The 18,697-nt window shown below is 43.9% G+C and overlaps 1 protein-coding gene across 7 annotated transcripts in view; it reads right to left on the minus strand.

Moving 5' to 3' along the window:
* Positions 1-1,505: 1,505 nt before the first annotated feature.
* Positions 1,506-18,697, minus strand: part of LOC139814497 (uncharacterized) — a 74,604-nt gene continuing 57,412 nt past the window's right edge. For 3 of the 7 annotated variants that reach the window (XM_071780784.1, XM_071780786.1, XM_071780785.1), the window contains 6 exons: positions 14,689-15,456; positions 14,294-14,524; positions 9,895-10,020; positions 5,869-6,063; positions 3,453-3,746; positions 1,506-3,035 (listed from right to left, as the gene is read on the minus strand). In XM_071780784.1, the coding sequence (XP_071636885.1) occupies positions 2,689-3,035; positions 3,453-3,746; positions 5,869-6,063; positions 9,895-10,020; positions 14,294-14,524; positions 14,689-15,001 (1,506 nt within the window). In that variant the 5' untranslated portion in view covers positions 15,002-15,456 and the 3' untranslated portion in view covers positions 1,506-2,688. Of the gene's footprint in view, positions 3,036-3,452; positions 3,747-5,868; positions 6,064-9,894; positions 10,021-14,293; positions 14,525-14,688; positions 15,457-17,039; positions 17,582-18,697 lie in introns of those variants that run through there. The other 4 variants (XM_071780783.1, XM_071780789.1, XM_071780787.1 and 1 more) reach the window with 4 other exon arrangements.

Here is an 18,697-nt window from a genome sequence, read left to right on the forward strand (position 1 = left end):
GCGTGCGCAAGTTGTGAGAAAAAAGTTTCGATATTCGAGATTCTTCCTTCTTCACCGTTTCTCTTTGTACGATGTATGATAAATTCTCATGCCACAAGGATGCCCGTGAGATAAAAGAGTAAGACAAAAAAAACGTGAGAGAATCGCACGGAAAAAGATGAGCACCAAGCAACGCCGACAGAATCGTGGATTTAGCGCGGAATCGGCAGCGTGGCGTGGCTGCGAGACGATAAATCGGTATGGCCAACTGCTCGAGTCAACGAGCCGTGTCCAGTTTGCTACCCCTCACCAGAGAGTGGCTCGGTGGACGCGAGTTCTCGCGAGGAGGAAAAGGGACAGGGAAACGAAGAGTCGCCGCGGGAAGCGGAAGGGTGAGAGGGACTATCCCGACATTCACCACACGCTATTCTTCATACTCCATTATCCGTGCTCTACTCCACTCTACTCCATTATGCCGGCACCGCGTATAAACGACGAGTCGTTCCCACTCCCGCCCCCGCCTCCGATCCCGACCCCGACCCCGACGCGAACCGCCATATGTCCATCAGGTTACTCGTCGTTCTCGCTGTGTGCAACAGCGATAAACACTAGCCCGTGCGCGGTAGCTCGGTTATCGAATGAGAAAAGTACGTTGCTTTATGCAGACCGCTTCATAATCCGCATCAAACTTCGCCAGAGTGTATCCTTTGACCAATTTCAAGTCAACTTTTTGTTTGCGATATTCAGATATAATTAATGTCGAGTGTTGTTTGGTATTAATTATTAAGAGTTTGGACAAGATAAAAATTGCTCTACGAAAATTATGATTTGCGACGAATAGCGATTACTCCATTCTTCTTCCAAGAATATTATATGTAATTATTATTATCAGCATATCTGCATTAGTAATGTTATAACAATACATAGTTAAAATTGATAATATTGATATTCGAAAAAGGATGAAGTTCCACTCCTTAAAAAATATGTATGTCGCTGTATTACCGAAATGTACCACATTCACGGTAATAAACTTAACTTGGTGTACTAAATATGAAACACGCCTTCATCATATACGAACATATGACTTGGCTAAAGCTACGAGGCAGACACAAATTCCCCTCCCGAGACCAGGTTTAATTAAATCTTTTGCAAATTTGCATATACGCACTTCCGTCAGTGAGAATCCTTTAGAACCCTTGGCGTTACCGAGACCCCTGTAGAGATTCGTTTCCCTATCTACCTGTTATGTAGATCTGCCACTAGTCCTCCGAGATGATGATGATAATCTGAGCGAAGACGACTTCAAGAGGAAGGATACCGTCCAAAAAATAAAACACAAAAAAGAAAAAAAAATTAAAATGTAAATATTACGCCAGAAAAAGAACAAGTTTTAAAAACGTATATAAAATTTTGATGTAATAAAAAAGACATCTTCTAAATTGAACAGGAATGTGAAAATTCTAGAATAATAAATCGAGGACGGTTGGAAACAGCGCAGGAGATTAAAGAGAAAAGTCATGTGTGAATTATATTTTGAAATACACTTTTACTTCGACTCGGTCAAAAACTACGATAACAATAGGTTGGTAGATATGTATATCGGAAATCATTTTCGGAAACGCAGAGTGCCCGTCGCCGGTTTACAAAAACGGATAAGCTTCTTGTCGGCGCGGCGCGGTGCTTCTCGCAAAACTATTTCGCGAGTTGTTCCTCGAGAGCTTTCGTTTCTTTGGCAGAAATTTCGATGTAAGATCTTCGATGCCGGCACGTTCGTTGAATACTTGCGAACATTTTGCCGCTCGCGCGCTCTCCGCGGCGACATTTTCATGCGACAGGGAACTTTTTCACTTCACGCGAATTAAATCCCATTCGATTTTATCGTTGGCTTGACCCGAACGTGACCGCACGTGATAGCCTTTCGCGAATCAGTCGATTTCTCAAGATAAGTCAGGGTCGCTGCAAATATCTCGCCGAAAGCGTGGAGCCGGATTTCTTCAGTCCAAAAAGATGGATTTTGAGGAAAACGCGGGTCGAAGGGAAACTGAACGCGTAACGTGGAAGATATATGTATTTACAAAAAGAAAGAAGCTAATCGCCGACGCCAGTTTCGACGATATTGCACGATCCCGCAGCAATCGTTCGCAATTATATACTATGAAAACGTAATCGATGAAACTAAATCGCATCGCTCAAAACGGCGAATAATAATTCGATGAAACGACAATGTTCTAGCTTTATGTACACGTATATACATCCTGTGGATATCATTATTGTAGTCGTCATCACACATCACATCCGTGCTCGCTCTTTCGTACGCAATTCGTTCTCACTTAATTACAAATCTCCCTTCGTTCATTTGCACCTCTAATTATAAGATTCATTGGCGTGAGACACAACCGATAAAACAATTATTATGTCTCGAAGCTTCCCGAAAAAATGTCCCTCGGTGAACGAACTCTCGCCCCGAGTTCTTTCCGGATCAAGTTTTAATGCCCACTAGTGCTAATTCGCCATCGAGACTCGTCCTCGACACTTGGATAGTTCTCAAAGAGAGAATCACCACGTCACACATTATAATTATCGATCTCGTCACAATAGTTGATAGCCTCAAGAGCAATCCGTTAAGCGTTACTTCCCTCTTGCCTTCCAGGAATTCCCCAATTTCTCGATAGTCGAATTGTTCGATAAGAAATCGCTCGCTTCTGCCTCTCAGTACGGTCTCCACACGTTGTTATCCGGTCTGACTTCCTCTTGCCTCACGCTGCAACTATCCGCGACGGCTCTCTGTTCGGCGCTCTCGGGATTCTGGAACTGATTCCCATAGAGCTGCGAGTAGAGAATGCTGGGAAGCACACCGGGCGTTGGAAAGTAGTTGCCGTAATTCTGTCCAAAGCCCTGCTCCTCGTGAACCGGACTCTCGGTTGTGCTAGAGTCAGTGGACAATGATCTGGGTGACACGTAGTCCTGATATCTCTGGGTGGAAGAGCTACCGGACATGAGGCTGCTCAGCGGATCCAACGGATCGGACTGACCCGGTGTCGTGGTGTCCGGTACGACTGTGACATTCGAGGAAGGAGAAGCTACGCTATTTCAGTTTGCCAAAGACAAACAGGACGACCGATCTAACTTTTTGAGAACTAAGATTCTACTCATCTTCCGAATGATTAGATTTTCAACCGTGAGGCATAGCCCATCACTCATTTATCGGTACTTCCGATTTATTTCTCAATTGGTTTTCACACAAGTAAAAAATTTGACAAATTATATTTCAGTCTGTATAATCTCGTTGCTCTTAAATCACTCTTAAACTTGATTTCAATCATAAAATTATCACACCTTTGGACAGTCAAAGTTCAAATAAACAAAACACGTAGTGAACAAACTACATAGTGAACAGACAGTTAAGCGATACCTCATGGTTGTTCATACGTCAAAATCATGGCAAAATTCGACGTAGAACGAGGTAAACTTACGAGAGGAGACCGCGGAAAAAGCATCCTGCTGCGGCGTGGTGCCGGTATTACCGGTGCCGGATGTGACAGTCGAACCCGCCGTCGAGTCCGGTGCTGTCGGCGTAGTCATGGAAGCCGTGCCGGCGAAAGACGCCAACGTGGACGACGGCGGTGGTGGCGGAGGGGGTGGTGGCGGAGGTGGAAACGAGGCCTGTGCAGCGCACGACGAAAGGGGACCCGGAAGGTAACCGGCATAGCCGGCCGTGCTACCGTATCCCCAAGAGTTGCTCGCTGTCAGGCCAAACTGGGACATATCTAGAGAAACCATCGATTGTACGTCTCGCCAAAAATATGAAATGCGAAGAATCGATAATCACACAAAGAGAAAGCGACGAAAGTCTTGGTAAAAATTAAATTGCGGAAGCGTTAACGTGGTCGAGATGTCCACTGCAAAAAATCAATAGACGACGAGACAAGCAGCGCAAACAAACACGTATAAGAAAAGCGTGCTAATATAAAAACATCGATAGCAATGCCGGATGGTTTCGGCGGTCACATCGGTGGAAAAGATAAATAATAATTGCAACAATCAAATAAAACAACACAGAAGGCTGAAAAGGCACGGCAAAGGCAAATTTTCGCCGGATTATATGCCAATTCGAATCACTTGGCGAGATGCATCGGCGACGGCGACGGCGACGGCGGCGGCAGCGGCGGTTCTGTGCGCCCCTTGGCGGATGTATTTTTGCGGGGTATAGGCAGCATCCCCGATAGATTTTCCAATGAGTCACGGGGGTTGAATGCAGAAAGGACTAGCACAAACGTTCGCGAGAGGGACACGGGCGGACACGGCGGAAAGTGAGGGGAACGGAAGAGTACATCGAGATCAAAGGGTTGGTCATCCCCCACGTAGCTGGGGCCAACTCAAATAACCGAGCCCGCCTCGGCGAGCGCCACCGGACCGTCGTCACGAGAGCTAACCCTAAATACTGCTATCCGCCCGGTGCTTTCACATCCTTCGGCATTACCGGATTCCTTGCGGTCCGAAAAGGAGCTTCCCTTTTTATGGAAAATCACCGAAAGTTGCGCACGAGTCTGTCCAAAGTATTCGGAGATTCGATGCGGGATTTAAATACCTGACTGAATCCACGCTTCAACCCCAATTCGTCATTTATAGAAAAGTTTATCAAGTTGCGTTGTCATATTTTTTAAACAAAACTTGTACTTTAGTTATATATTAATTATGTCGAAAAAAAGACAATTATATCGCAACACAATGTATCACAATCTAAGTTTTGGCAATTTTATTACAGAGAAGTAATACCGTGTACGCAAGTGTCTCTCGAAATCGAATCCGCCAAGCGTTATAGCGTGAGAATAATATGGCCACGTACGCATATTATATCGGACGACCAGATGCCCGATGAGGGAAAAAAGTTAATAAAGGAAATATTCGGCGTGCTTCGTATTTTATCGGGAAATTTGCTAGTAACGGAGCAGTCGGCCCTCATGTCTGAGGTAACTCATTAAAACGGCTGATCTCGAATTATTGTTTAAGCTTTTTTTTCTCGTCTCTTCTTGCGCACTACCGGAACCCAGAACCGTTTATCGATATACGCGCCCGAGAGAAGTATTAAAAATTTTATCGTATAGATTATATATGTATATTACGGATTATTATAGTATCGTATAGATTACATTATACATATATATATCGTTCGCACGTTCGGCGGCTAGATTTGACCAACTGCATAATTTTAATCAACGAGCAACAGCTTCTTTTTTTAAATAATCAAAATCAAAGAGCAACATTCTCTCGACATTACTTTGCCAATGCATTTTACACGCAAACTCGCGAATCTACGTTATAAACGCGGAGAGAAGGTGAGGCTGCGCCCCCAAAACAGGGAGCCAACCGACTGGGACGCGCGCTTCCGTGGCAACCCCTTTAATATAATATTTAATCTAGCTTTGAACAGGCTTGCGGTTTCCGCCTCTGAAGCCGAGAAGCTTGCTGCCGAGCCTACCCAAAAGCCGTGCTTCTGTACTCAGACCAGTAGCAGTCTGGCTGAAAATATTCCCAAACTCGACAGAAGCCACCTACTCGATGACAAAAATTATCTAAATTTCATAACGCCACTAAGCGAAAAATTGTTATAAAATAAAATTTTAAAAAGATACTTCTTTGCGTATCTATTCAATTTTTTGCATATCTTACTTTTTATATATGCTTTTGCTACACATATACAGGCTACTAAAGTAGTACATTTAAGAAAGTTTTAACACTAACAACAAGTGCTCATACACAAGTCGGCTACATTGCAAAAAGAATGATACATGCATACACAGAGAATAAGTAATTGACGATAAATTTAAAGCTAAGCCGTATAATTGAAAACGAGATTACGATCATGCGCAAACGCGGTCAATTACTTACTCTGACAATTGCCAGGCATCGCGTGTCTGAAAGAAGACAACGGATCCCTTGGCTGGAGCGGATTTGGTAATGGTTGCAACGGGTTTGGCAAAGGTTGCAGCGGATCCACTAAGGGCGAGGCGAAGAATGGACCGCCTCGTTGCGAAGCGAACGCGAAGGCATGAAACTGTTGTTGCTGCCCTAAAAGAGACAGCACTGCGATCAACCGTGCGCCTGTCCACTGGACCTCCGATACATGTGTCAATCGTATTTTTTTTATCTATGTATAATTTTCTTTTTATTACATTCGATTCGAAAGCGAACGTTTCAGCACCAACTCAACACTTTATGTACACATACGAATGTAATAGGAATAATTCTTGCAAAATTTAAAAATGGCATAATTTTTGAATTTTTCTGATAAACACGTGAAAATAAATTCGTACGTTATCTAGTCCGACAATTGGTGCAAGGCGCATCTTTCATTAACCAAAACGACAAACGGAACGATACGGGTAAACGCCAAGGCCGTCCCTTCGGAAGCCGGGAAACGAACGAGGGAGACACGAGAGAGGCATCGATACATTTTATTTCCCTGCAACGCGACGGTGTCGCCAACCCAATTAAAGACGTCCCAACAGGCGGACGTCCTATCCGGCTGTCCCTGGCTAGAGGTCGCCGCACAGGACAGCCGTGTGCCATACCATACAGGTTCGTTCTCTTCCCCTAAAGGCAACGATTCAACGTGGAAGGCACCGGAGGCCAGAGAGACCGACACGAAGCGCGAAGGGTCGCTGGGCGGAAGGGAGGTGGCGGACTCCCGCCGTCCTGATAATCCAATCGAAGCCCTAATTCTAACTCGGCAACCCGAAATTCCCGCCGGTTTGCTGAATAGGGTACGCTCGATCCGGGGACACAATGGGGGCGCGACGGCGGAATACCGACGGGTACCGAGACTAACGAGATCCTGTTAAACGACCGGCGATTCGTGCACGCTGCAGGACCCGAGCGAAGGAGAAACTCGGCAGAAAATTCTATGGCTCGTGCCGAATTTCTTAGGTAAGGCACCTTTTTATTTCCTTTTAAGAAGTAAATAATTTGTTGCGTCATAAGTTTATATACCTATAAAATCGATTTTCAACGTTACCTTTACGGGATGAGAAATGGGCACCCGCCATGCGACCGGAACGCGATCGGAAAGCGGCAACTTTGAACGAGGATTTGTTTTGAGATACCGGCAGTTTCCTACGTTGGCGGCTTGATAGATTTAATAAATTATGCCGCTCGACCCACGCATTTATCACGCCACCCTAACCCTTTGAATTCGGCGCACCGCCGCGCCGTTCTTCGCAGTATTTCATTAGGCGTCGAGCACTCGTGCGACCCTCCGAATAGACATACGTGCGATCGTTCGCTCTTCTAAATCTCCCCCCCCCTCCCCCCGATGCTTTCCCGTTTAAACGAAGTAACAAATAATCAGTGGTCAATCTTTCACGTAACTATCCCGATATTACTCTATAGATACACGAGCACGTATTTTTACACGATCTTTCAAGTATCTCGATCAGTTACAGATTATGCTCATTCTGGTTTATGGCAGCGGACGATCTTTCACCGTATTTTCAGATTTATTCTTTCGCAAAATGGAAAATGTTTGGCAATTGGACGACGTCGTAAGTCCTCGGCAAGTCGCGGCTATCGATTTCATTGGACACCCTCTTTGCGCGTCGTGACTGCCAGGGAATTTCTCGAGAGTTAGCAGCTGGCAACGACAGATCCTCATTTCGTCCCGTCGCCAATTCCCGCCTCTCTCCCGCCCCGCTCAACCCGCGTCCCGAAATCAGCTTCTCTCGATGTGAGCTGGTGCTGATGCTGGTAAGCGCGACGAGTAAGCCCATTTTCGATCTTTCCCATTGCCGCCGAGAATCGTTTCTCTCTCATTCGCCGAAGATGCATCCCGCGAACCCATTCGAATCCCGGTTTCGAATGGGCGAGTCCTCGCGAGCAGCATCGAAACCCAGGCTAAACCTCCCTCAATCAATTTCCTTGGCCCCGCAGCCTTTCCGCGGCAACGGCCACCTTCGGCTACCAGACGAGGGTAGAATGTGTAATGAATTGCTTGTTTAATTAATTACAACCCTTCGGAGGCATTCGCTCGGTATTGTCTTAGATAAGGTTCATTCGTTCATTCTCGCGTTTGATCGTCGAATGCACGAATGCACAATTTGTAGCATTTCTCTGAATGCACATCCGCTCATACATGTGTATAAAATTGCGATAATTTTCGTTACAAAAAATACATCAGGATTACCAATTAAAGTACAAAAAAGAAACATTTCAATAAATTGTATAAAAATAAACTTGTCACATACTGAAATATAATAATTAGAAGCCCTTACAGCCTATTCAAAGACAAGATGAGACACGTGGAACGTGGCCTCGAAAGAAGAGGACCACCCAGAAAGCCGAATCTCTTTCATCTCGCGCCGCCATCCTTGAAATTGTCCCTGATTCAGTAAACGGTTTGTTTTCATAGAAGATTCAAAGCGCCGACATGACGAATATCTATTTCCGACATCCTTACGCTATCTTAACGATCTCTAAAAATTCATATCCGCTGTTCGCTTTCAAAAACGTGATGCTCTGCAAAACATATTCTCAGACCGGAGTGACTTTAATTAATTTTAATTAAAATAAACTATCAATGTGTTTAAAAAAGCGATCTTCATAGTAATCCGTAATTCGTATCTCGTAATAAAATATCCCGTTTTTAATTCTGGATAAAATAACGAACACAGTTAGTAGCATTAATATCGCAAGAGAAATTACTTCTCTGAAACGTTACGTAGTGTTTTGCTTGGATGCGCGTCTCCGAGCGGTACACCGAAATTTCGCGTTTTCATATTTTGGATTTATGACGGAAGTTTCGTGGGTGGTCCGCAGATGCGGCCAAGCCGGCGGATGTGGTCGCAATTTCCCAAGGTACCAAACTTATGCCGTGCTACCCAGAGCGACCGCCTCGATATATTAAAGCTATCGGATATTTTTGGTACGTCTTCAGGGACGACATTACGCGTATTAGCGCTCTAATATTTGAGGTAACAGAGCAAGAATGGGATTGTATCGCAAATAAAGTCTCTTAAGAAAATACAATTGATTTTATAATCGATTCGAAGTACAAGCGTTACCTGTCAGAAATTTTCCGACGCGTCTATTAGGTTGAAATTGCCAGACCAATAACAAAATGTTTGTTCTTTGTCAAATATCCAACCTTGGACTAAATCTTTTCAAGGAAATCTTTGGCCTTGCAACGCCACAAATTGACATGCTCGGGACTCTCGGAAGCACAAAACGTACAATGCGTTATACGTGGTAGGTTACATGGTAGGTAACAAATGGAGAATGAGAAACGTCCCTTTCTCTTCACCCCTAAGGAGGGAACCCCCTGCAGACAGGCTCGACAGCGACCTACCGAAATAACGGGGAGAATTCTCGGTAATTGTATGTCTCGGCACTAGCTCTCGCGGAGGAGTTCTCGCGACCGGATATCCGTGAAGTTTGTAGGCGTCGCTCTGCGTTTTGGCGAAAGCGCCGCGATACACACCTCCGCGGGCAACGCCCGCAGCTTTGTCAATGTTATGGCGGGACACGGTGCCCCGCGGTTATAAATAATGACAATTGCACGAAACTTAGCCTTGGAGGGGTAACGGGCCGACCAGAGCGAAGCCGCACGCTGGAGCCATTTCGAACTTGCGGCTTTTACTGCCTCCGGTGCCACGCCGCTCGTTCGTTAGGCATTACGATCGTGTCGCGAGAGTCCCGTAAAACTCGTTTTCACGTGTATTTTACCCGTTCACCGAATTCCCCCATCAAATTATAAATCGCGCGATCGCGTTATCGTTGAGACGTCTTGATTATCATTACGAGAAATACGTAATTATGGACGAGGACATCCCGCTTGTACAATATACTTGATAAGACGCTACTCCTATTAACTAGTAGCAAGAATAAAATATAATAAATATGTATAAGAACAGCAATGCTTACAGTGATACTCACTGGTCTTGGATCGCGGCTCGCGCGGCCCGTCTACTGTCACCTTAATCGCTTTGGTATAAGTGGCGACTTGAGGCGGCGTCGTCGACACTGTTATCGTTAAGGTGAAACTTTTGCCTGAAACAGAGAATATACCTGTTACGTGACTGATCTGCGATGTTCTACATCTGAAAGCATGCAACTTTAACTTTAACGCACCGCGACGCCGACGCAGGTGTGGAATGAAAATGCTGGAAATTTGGCTTCTAAAAACAAGGCAAACGCGACGTCAGGTGTACGTCAGGTGCCGGTTTTTAGCGTCGGTTTCTGCCCCGCGACGCGTCGATTCGTGGACGCGCCTATTCAGCCGACGTCGAAAGTTCGCAAACGCGGTTAGCCGGGCGAAACTCCGTGGTAACCGAATTATACGTCGGTAATGTATCGAGGGCGTCGTCGACGGTGACAGTGGCCAGCCAGCGCGGCCGAGTTAAGGGAATAGAGGGTGGTCGTTCGTGGGGGAGGATTGGGCGGTGAGGGAGGAAGTCGCGTGATGCTAAAAAGCCTCGGTTGAGCGTGAAATAATGTCGTGGAAAAAGCGGGGCGGACCATCGGGTGAAAACGCGCGTGCAACGGTACACCGCAATTTCATCCCGCGAGCATTAAGCGCCAAAACTCTGCCGCGAAAACTCGCTCGCGCGATCGCTATCGATTCAACATGCAAAAACACGCGATAAAGCACACGAGAATTACGAGGAGCGTCCCAATGCGAAAAGTCACCGCAACAAAAATTGCACGCGCAAGAGGTTTACCGCAATTTTAACCCTTCCTCTTTTTCATCACAGCTGTGCATACCCAGTCAAATACACTTTTCCTTCTCCGTCGTATAAATTTTATTCACGATACAAGGATGGGTATTTACAACATCAGCAGTATACTACTTTATATTATATACTTTACATGAGACAGAGATGTAATAATCATCTTACTAACCCACATACCGCTCTTCGTGCGACAGATGTATCCTTCAAAATATATTTTCTTGAAATTAGATACGATAATGCTACAAAGGTACCGTGCTTTTATCCGCTACCGGTTTACAAAATGAAGAATAACACATTATGTTGTTTATATTTGCCCCTAAACGAGTCCTTTTCACTAATGCATTACAACGGTCGCGTTACCCTTTCAAGCAGCCATTATCGTATTTTTCTATCAGATCCATTAGATACGTTTCCGTACGTGGCGAATGCGATAATCGATCGGGTCAGAGTTCACCGTCGACTTGAACTCACCGGCGCGGTGGCGGCGGCTGCGGCGGCGACGTCGATAGAGACGGTAAAGTCCGCGTCGTGCTATGACGTAAGATGATCGATGGCGGGGAAAAAACCGAATGGAGGTGGAAGGTAGAGCATCGGAGAAATAATGGCGAGTGTCGAGCGTGGCCACACGGTGGTTCGCCACGCGAGCTTTTCGTTTTCTAGCGGGGATTCCCCTTGGTTTTGGCTGCGAGTCACGCCATTCTCGCCATGCCCTCACCCTGCCAACCAACCTTTTCACTTCTGCTGTCTCGGAGTCGATGGTCCCAGTTAGGTAGGTACGCGTAGGTACACGGGTATCACCCTCGGTGCCAGTCGCCGTACAGCCATTAAAGGCCGTTCGCGACCGCCCGAGCTTGAACGCCCGCCATCCTTACGTAGGTATATTTTAAACGCTCGACTTGTTAACTTATCCGAACGAAATTCCGACATTACAAAATTTTTTTTCGATCCCGCGAATTCTGATTTCACTCAGCGCGGAATCGATAAAAATAGATTTGATCTCGAAGAATTGTTTATACGCGAGCAACGATAAAATAATATGATTACACGTTAAGAATTTGTAGAATATCACGCATAAGAATATTCATCGTCAAATTTAGAATAAACGCAACATAGAGAAGCTCATCCTCGACCATTCGCTGATTATGCTCGTTAGCATATAGTCCTCTGCAAGCATGTGTGGAACTACGCGTGCGTACACATGTCTCGGCATTGTACGCTGTCGGTGTACTGTCGGGCCAATTAATTAATTTCAATTTTCCCGGAACGAAACGCAAATGCGCAATTGCAGTCTGATAACGAATTGATTACGGTCTGAAACTGCCGCCGTCACCGCGAGTGAATGCCGTTTTTCTTTTCGGAGTGAAACGAGTCTCGTGTTGTGGTCGATAAATCAACATTTCGCGAATAAATACGTTTCACCAATTCAATATATCTCATACATTTTTACATTCAAAAAGTCAATAAATTACCCAAATATATCTTGTTTAAACATTGCACGCGCACTCTTTCGAGTTATTATGAAATAATTTATATATATATATATATATATATATATATATATATATATATATATATATATATATATAGATCTGTATCTCTGTTTATTAATAAATTAAACCATATGAAATTTTTATTACAGGCAGTTAATGCCTTCAATTATTATTTTTTCTTCTTGTTCATGTTACATATCACAAGATGATTAATAGGTTTAAGAGAAAGTGTGTTGTAGAATTAGAGCAACTTGGTTAGATTGTCGACGTTCCCGTGACGAAGTTTATTCGCGGCAGCAAAGTCGAAGGATATCTTGCCTGCTATGGGTTGGAACTATAAGCGTGCAAATGATCTATCTCGTTAAAGGGCTTAGGGCCGAAGGGGTGGAAACAATCCAGTACCTTCAGGGTAGACTTTGCAGTGATGGAGCAGGCATTACGGTCGAACGTGCGGGAAGGGGGTTACGGCTTATCATCGATATTGCAAAGCTCTCGACTATCGTGGCAGTATGCTCAATCTTGTCCGGGCTAAAAGCGGTTTTAGGCGAAGACAAAAGCATGGTGCCGGCGTTGTATTTAATGATTCCTTAAATTTATTGCAATAGCAATATAACGAAATGCAAAGGCAGCAGCGATATTCTTATTTTCGTAGATTGCGTAAACGCATCACGATTGCAAAATCTCTATCTTTCTACATATTCTAAATGTAAAAAGTTTTTATAAAATTATTAATGTATTAATTACATGCATAAATAAGGCAAAAAATGTAACTAAAGAGAATCTCTAGAAATTTTCTTCCGCGAATCTCGAAAGGACAAAATCCTCACAAATTCATACATGAGAATATTTCCAAGCTCGACAAACAAGAGGATCATTAAGAATTCCCGAGAGTTCGGTGCACATCGGTTTTCAGGGAATATTCAAGAAGCCAGGGAACCGTTAGGAATCCTGATGAGAGAGAGACACTTCTCTTACATTCTTCATCCTAGCTTATGTTAATTCCGTGCTCGGCGAAAACAATTGAGAGCTAATCCCAGACAAATGACTGACGCGTTCCCGTGAACTTGGAAGAGAGTTTCCTGCTTCCCAGCTAGAGAATCTGCGAGTTTCCTGATTTTCAGGCGATTAGCCTTCCCTTATACTATACCAATACTATATCAAAAATATGACAACAATAGCATACTGATAATTATTATAATAGCATATTTCCAATAATTATCACGTTAAAACTAAGTTATAGTTTTAGAAAAATAATTTAGAAAAATAAGTTATAGTTTTTTCCCCCTATATTTCTATGTTAATGCTAATTTTAATATTGATATTAAAAAATTAATATAATATAAAATAAATTGCACGTTAAGTTGTTTAATAAACCAAACAACTTTGGTTGTCGAAATTGTTAGAAGTAGGTCGGATGCACATACAGCTACTTTAAGTTACGTTCAATCGAGGAACTTTAGTGTAAGTTCAAAAGACGCAGTTAGACGAAATACCGACTCTAATAACGTTAATTAAAACTCAACTGAAACCTCAATTAATATCACCCGCCCCTGTGCGTCTAGTCAACGCCGGCGGCTTCTACGATGCTCGGTCCCTCCCGTTTCGCCCTTTCCTCGACGAGGCTGGGCGGCAAAGTGAGAAGGTCGCACGGTGATGCGGACAAATAAAAGCCATTACCCACCCCAAGGTCTTTTCGACGCGAGGAACCAACCCTCAGAGCTAAGCGGAGATGCAAGACTTTTCCTCGAAGAGCCAAGGAAAAACGAGGGTTGTCTCAAGACGTCCACGACCTACCCTTACTACGCGGTATACACCAATTCTTTGAAGGGGTTTCCACCGTCGGTGCTTCACCCCTCCGGCATTTTCTTCCGGTATAAAAGGCAAAGGGCGACACGCTTCAAGCAAAGACCAAGAAACTTTGGAGTTTTATGAATGGAGAGGAAAGTAGGACAAGAAAATGTCACCCGACACTTGGACTTTTATCACTCATTTCGTTGCGATAAATTATTTCGAATGCTACGGATGCTCACCCGTGGCCGAATTTTTAACCAAAACAATATTAATAATAATAATAATAATAATAGAAGACACACGACTCACCTCTTCCGCTTCTACCGACGAACCTTAAGTCGTTGAACTTGGCAACTTGATTCTTCATCAAAGCTGTCGAATTTCTAAGCTCAGCGCAACAGTTCTCGTCATTGCCAGCGCGAACAGTCACTAAGGTACCGTCGCCTACCTCGCCGAGAGCTACAACTTTGAAAGCCACCGGAAGAGTTTTATTGGACCTCCAGTGTGCGGGCAGAACGGTACAGACCAAATGCGGCGAGCCTATAACCAAAATGTTTATGATCTCATTAGCTGCAACGTGGCTAATATTATTTATGCTTAATACATTATTTTATCTATAGGTTAGAATAATGTATTAAGGTTTCTACAATCTTTATAATCCTCGATAATCTCTAGTTATAAAAGCATTATCGTCATTCAATTACCTGTTCTAACTAGTTCGCCGGGATGTTCGCTAACGAAGTCACCCAGGGTTCTTTCAGCGAGGATATCGCTGGTCATCTTGGTGTAAGCGTCGGTCAACGGAGAGACGCCTGACTCCGGCGAGGCAGCCGCGCCAGGAGCCGAGGCTCCTGTCAACTGCATCCTGCCGCTTGCGCTACTGCCGCTCTCACTGGTACCGCTCGAGGTTCCGCCGCCACCCGCGGATTCGTTGCTGGACGTTCTTACTGAGCCAGCACCGTTTCCGGCTACCGTGCTTCCGCTGCCGCCGCCGTTGCAACGGCCGAATATATCCATAGGCAGTCAGAACGCCGGATGAAACATCCTTCCATTCGGTTCAGTCGCTGAACCAGGAGAATCTCGCGAGCATTCTTCAAGAACGCATGACCTTTTGAACCAGGCTCAACGGCCTGACATTTCTCTGCATAAAAGTTCAGTCTCTTTTCCAATGTTCTGAAGCGTAGTTTACTTTCGAGACGTCATTAATTTTAGCAAGTCTCCTTTATAATTTTGGCAATGAGGTGAATACTCAATTCATAATTTTTTTCTAGTTGTTTCATATAAGTATGCATTGTTGTATAAATCTGGCAGCGGATTGTTTATTCTGTTAATCTTTCGTGGTAGACTTATGAAGATTATTATTTCTGTTTAACGTCAACTTTTGTAGAAGTTAAACTTTTCGATGGGACGAACCAAGGCAATTTTATTCTTCGGAAATTTTATCTTCTAATGCACAGTTGTATTGCAAATATCTGAAATAAAACACAAAACAATCTATATGTAACGATACGTAAAGTTTCTGCTATCATTTATCGCAGGTTTTTAAATAAAATTATAAAAAATTACTAATTCTACAATTATTTATACATTTCTAATACATTAATCTAGAAATGTAATGCTTTAGAATAGTCGAAATGTTAGATTATCAAGAAACCGAAAGACTGATTTAGCAAGGAGAGTTCTTGCCGCGCGATAGTATCCTCGCGGCCGTCGGTGATCAGCGACGCTTTAGCCATCCTTAACCCATTTAATGAAATCTTTTACGTGCTGTTATCTTAAAACTGAAATGCTTTAACCAAATTGTCTCTGACCCTCGTGACGACTCGGGGACGATCGAGAAAAGCGGATGGAGTGATCGAACGGCAGGTAACGCGCGAAGAGAAACGAAAGGGGGTGAAAACGGTTGACACGAACAGGAACGACTCGCACACTTTTCACGCGGCTGGCTCGTGACGTCACCGTTCATTCAGTAATTTTTGCGCACGTCACCGGGGCTGACACGCCAGATCCAGGTGGTTCCAGGAGGGGCAGACTGGCATGGTGGTGGGGACGGAAAAAATAGGGGAAAAAGAACGCCCGCCGGTAGGCACCCCCCCACACGAATGCCCAACCCCTACGCACGTACGACCGCGTGTCAAACTGCACGTGGCTACGTTTACCACGTTGCTTCCTGTCAATGACGGTCTCGTAATTTCAAAATTACGAATCAGCTCATATTAAATTGCTAAGATGAAGATAACTGTAATCAAAGCAATTACGGACACAGTCTATTATATGGCGAACATGCTGGTTAGTAATCAAGATCGATAATTATATTCGGTCGCACATGAAGAGCTTCATAAAACAACGTTCGAAATAATTTTACTATATTAATTCTATATGACATACAAATGACAATTAATTACTTCAACTCGTGAGTATATGAACGGATATTCATATTGTTAAATGTCACTCAAAATACTGCGATGAAAAAAGCGCCTGCTACGTTTTCAACATTTTTTTAAAGACAAGACCGAAAGTTGACGGAGCATGTATGAAAACAATGCAAAATGTTTCTACGGCTAAGAACAGCAATAATAATGACTGCGTTGATTTTCTTATAATTCTTTTGTAAGAACGCTCAACGACGTTGCGACGACTAAGATTCCCGCTTAACTTCGCATTCAAATCTCTTACGAAACTCATTCTGTTTACCGTCTTCCGGAGGAATTAAAATACCGATCACCGTATTATTAATCACTTTCAAAAATCTTTTAAAGAGAAAAAAAATTATATTGCGATATTATCTCTTCAAGCATTCCAGAGAAAGAAACTAACAAGCTTGATAAAAAAGAATCCTATCTAAAAATATTATAATAAAATACAAATTTTTTTTTAAAGACACGATATAATATTAATTGAAACAAAATTATAACTGATTATTTAACAGTTTTATTAAAGCGTTTGACTTAATCAAAATGTATCAGTGTATCGATGCTGAAAGGTACCCCCAAAAACACACTTTTGGATTAATCGCGCAAGTAACGAAAAATAACTTTCCGAATATTTCACTTACTCGCGTCTCAAACAGTCGATTATCCGCCTAACCGAGCGACTGCAGTTACCGATCAAATACATGACATCACATTCGTCGTTATTCGACACTGAAACTCTCGCATAATCACGCACTTTAATGTACAAATATAATTCTATCGAAATAAGAACAAATATTCGTCAGCCTTTTCAAACACTTCACTGAAACAATTTATCAATAATCGGTAGAATAATCTAATCTCTCGAAACGCGTTTCATCAAAATCGCTCGGCCGTGCTCGAAAGATGGTCTTGGATGGTCCCCCCTTAGGTGATCCCAAAGGGATCCCTTTGGCGGTTCGTTAGCGGCACCCTCGAATCATCTTCATCTTCCGCGTGTAGTATGAAAGTGGCAGTTCCACCTCGGTATAGCGTTCTCGGTAGTCGAGAGTATATTCGAAGTATCCGTTGGGGGTCACTAACTATAATTTCGGCGGTTCGTGTGAGGCAACAGCCGTTGACGCACTGGTCCATGCCAACACACGCAGCATCCCTTTCCCCTTACCAGGTTCCTCTCTCATACCCCTCTGCCACCCCACTCCTTCCAACCTTCCTTCCCTATTTGGCTCTCTCTCTCTCTCTCTCTCTCTCTCTCTCCCTCCCTCCCTCGCTCTCTTCCTCGCCCTCTCTCTTTCCGTCCCTCATTCCGCCTGGCGTAACCTCTTTCTCTCGCGCGCACGCCGCTCTTTATCGCTTTATCTCCCACCGGACCCGACCTCTCCCTCTCGCGACGGCGACTCTCTTTCTCTCGACACTCTCGCTCTCTCGCATGCTCTCTTTCCCCTCGACCCTTTTGCGGTATGGCTCGCGTGCTGGACATCGGTGGGGAGCCGGGAGCCTTCGATCGATCTATCGAACCCTGATTTGATCGGTTTTCTCCGTTACGGCTTGTATGCGCGCGTGTACATTTTTCTCTTCTTTCGCGTGCGTAACTCGCGATCTGCGTTGCAACACCTCGATACTTCCAATTAGGTTCCCCGAGCAAAAGTTTCCACGGAATTAATCACGTCAAACCCGATGTTTGATTTTGCGTGCGTGCGAAATTTCCGGCATCCAACAACAACGTACAAGTGAAAATATCATTTGTGTGATTTCAACAATCGGCACACGCTCGTTCCGGATCGATCATTCCTTTCAATCGAGATCTGCGTTTTTTCCTCGAAACGCATCGTTGTTTCATATGCAACGGAACATTCGTACAACAGTATCTCGTACAATGAAGCTTCACTTTCGAAAATCAAACAGAGGTCCCAGCGCATCCTCGCAGTTGCACTGTTTGTACGAATGTGCAAACAATGGAACTACCCATTTCCTGCGCGAATATATCCTGACGATATCCAACCGGTCGCGAACCTGCCGGCAGGCAAACACTCGAGGTTCTACGGATATGTACGGATCCACTTATAGAAAATCCACACAAATTCAAGATTTTTTTCGCTTCAGTTTAGTGCTTTTGTGCATATTGAAATATCTTAATAATTGAAATTAATCAGATAAAAATTCAGAAAAAATGCTACTTTTTTATTTTTATTTTTAAAAAAGTGCTGAGTAGATTATTACTCCAATTTTTCTTTGACGTATTTTTATATTTTTTTATTTTCTATTATATAATTCTATTATAAAAGTGTCTATAACGCAGCTG

This window comes from Temnothorax longispinosus, chromosome 6, assembly GCF_030848805.1.
Source record: "Temnothorax longispinosus isolate EJ_2023e chromosome 6, Tlon_JGU_v1, whole genome shotgun sequence".
Classification (NCBI taxonomy): Eukaryota; Metazoa; Arthropoda; class Insecta; order Hymenoptera; family Formicidae; genus Temnothorax; species Temnothorax longispinosus.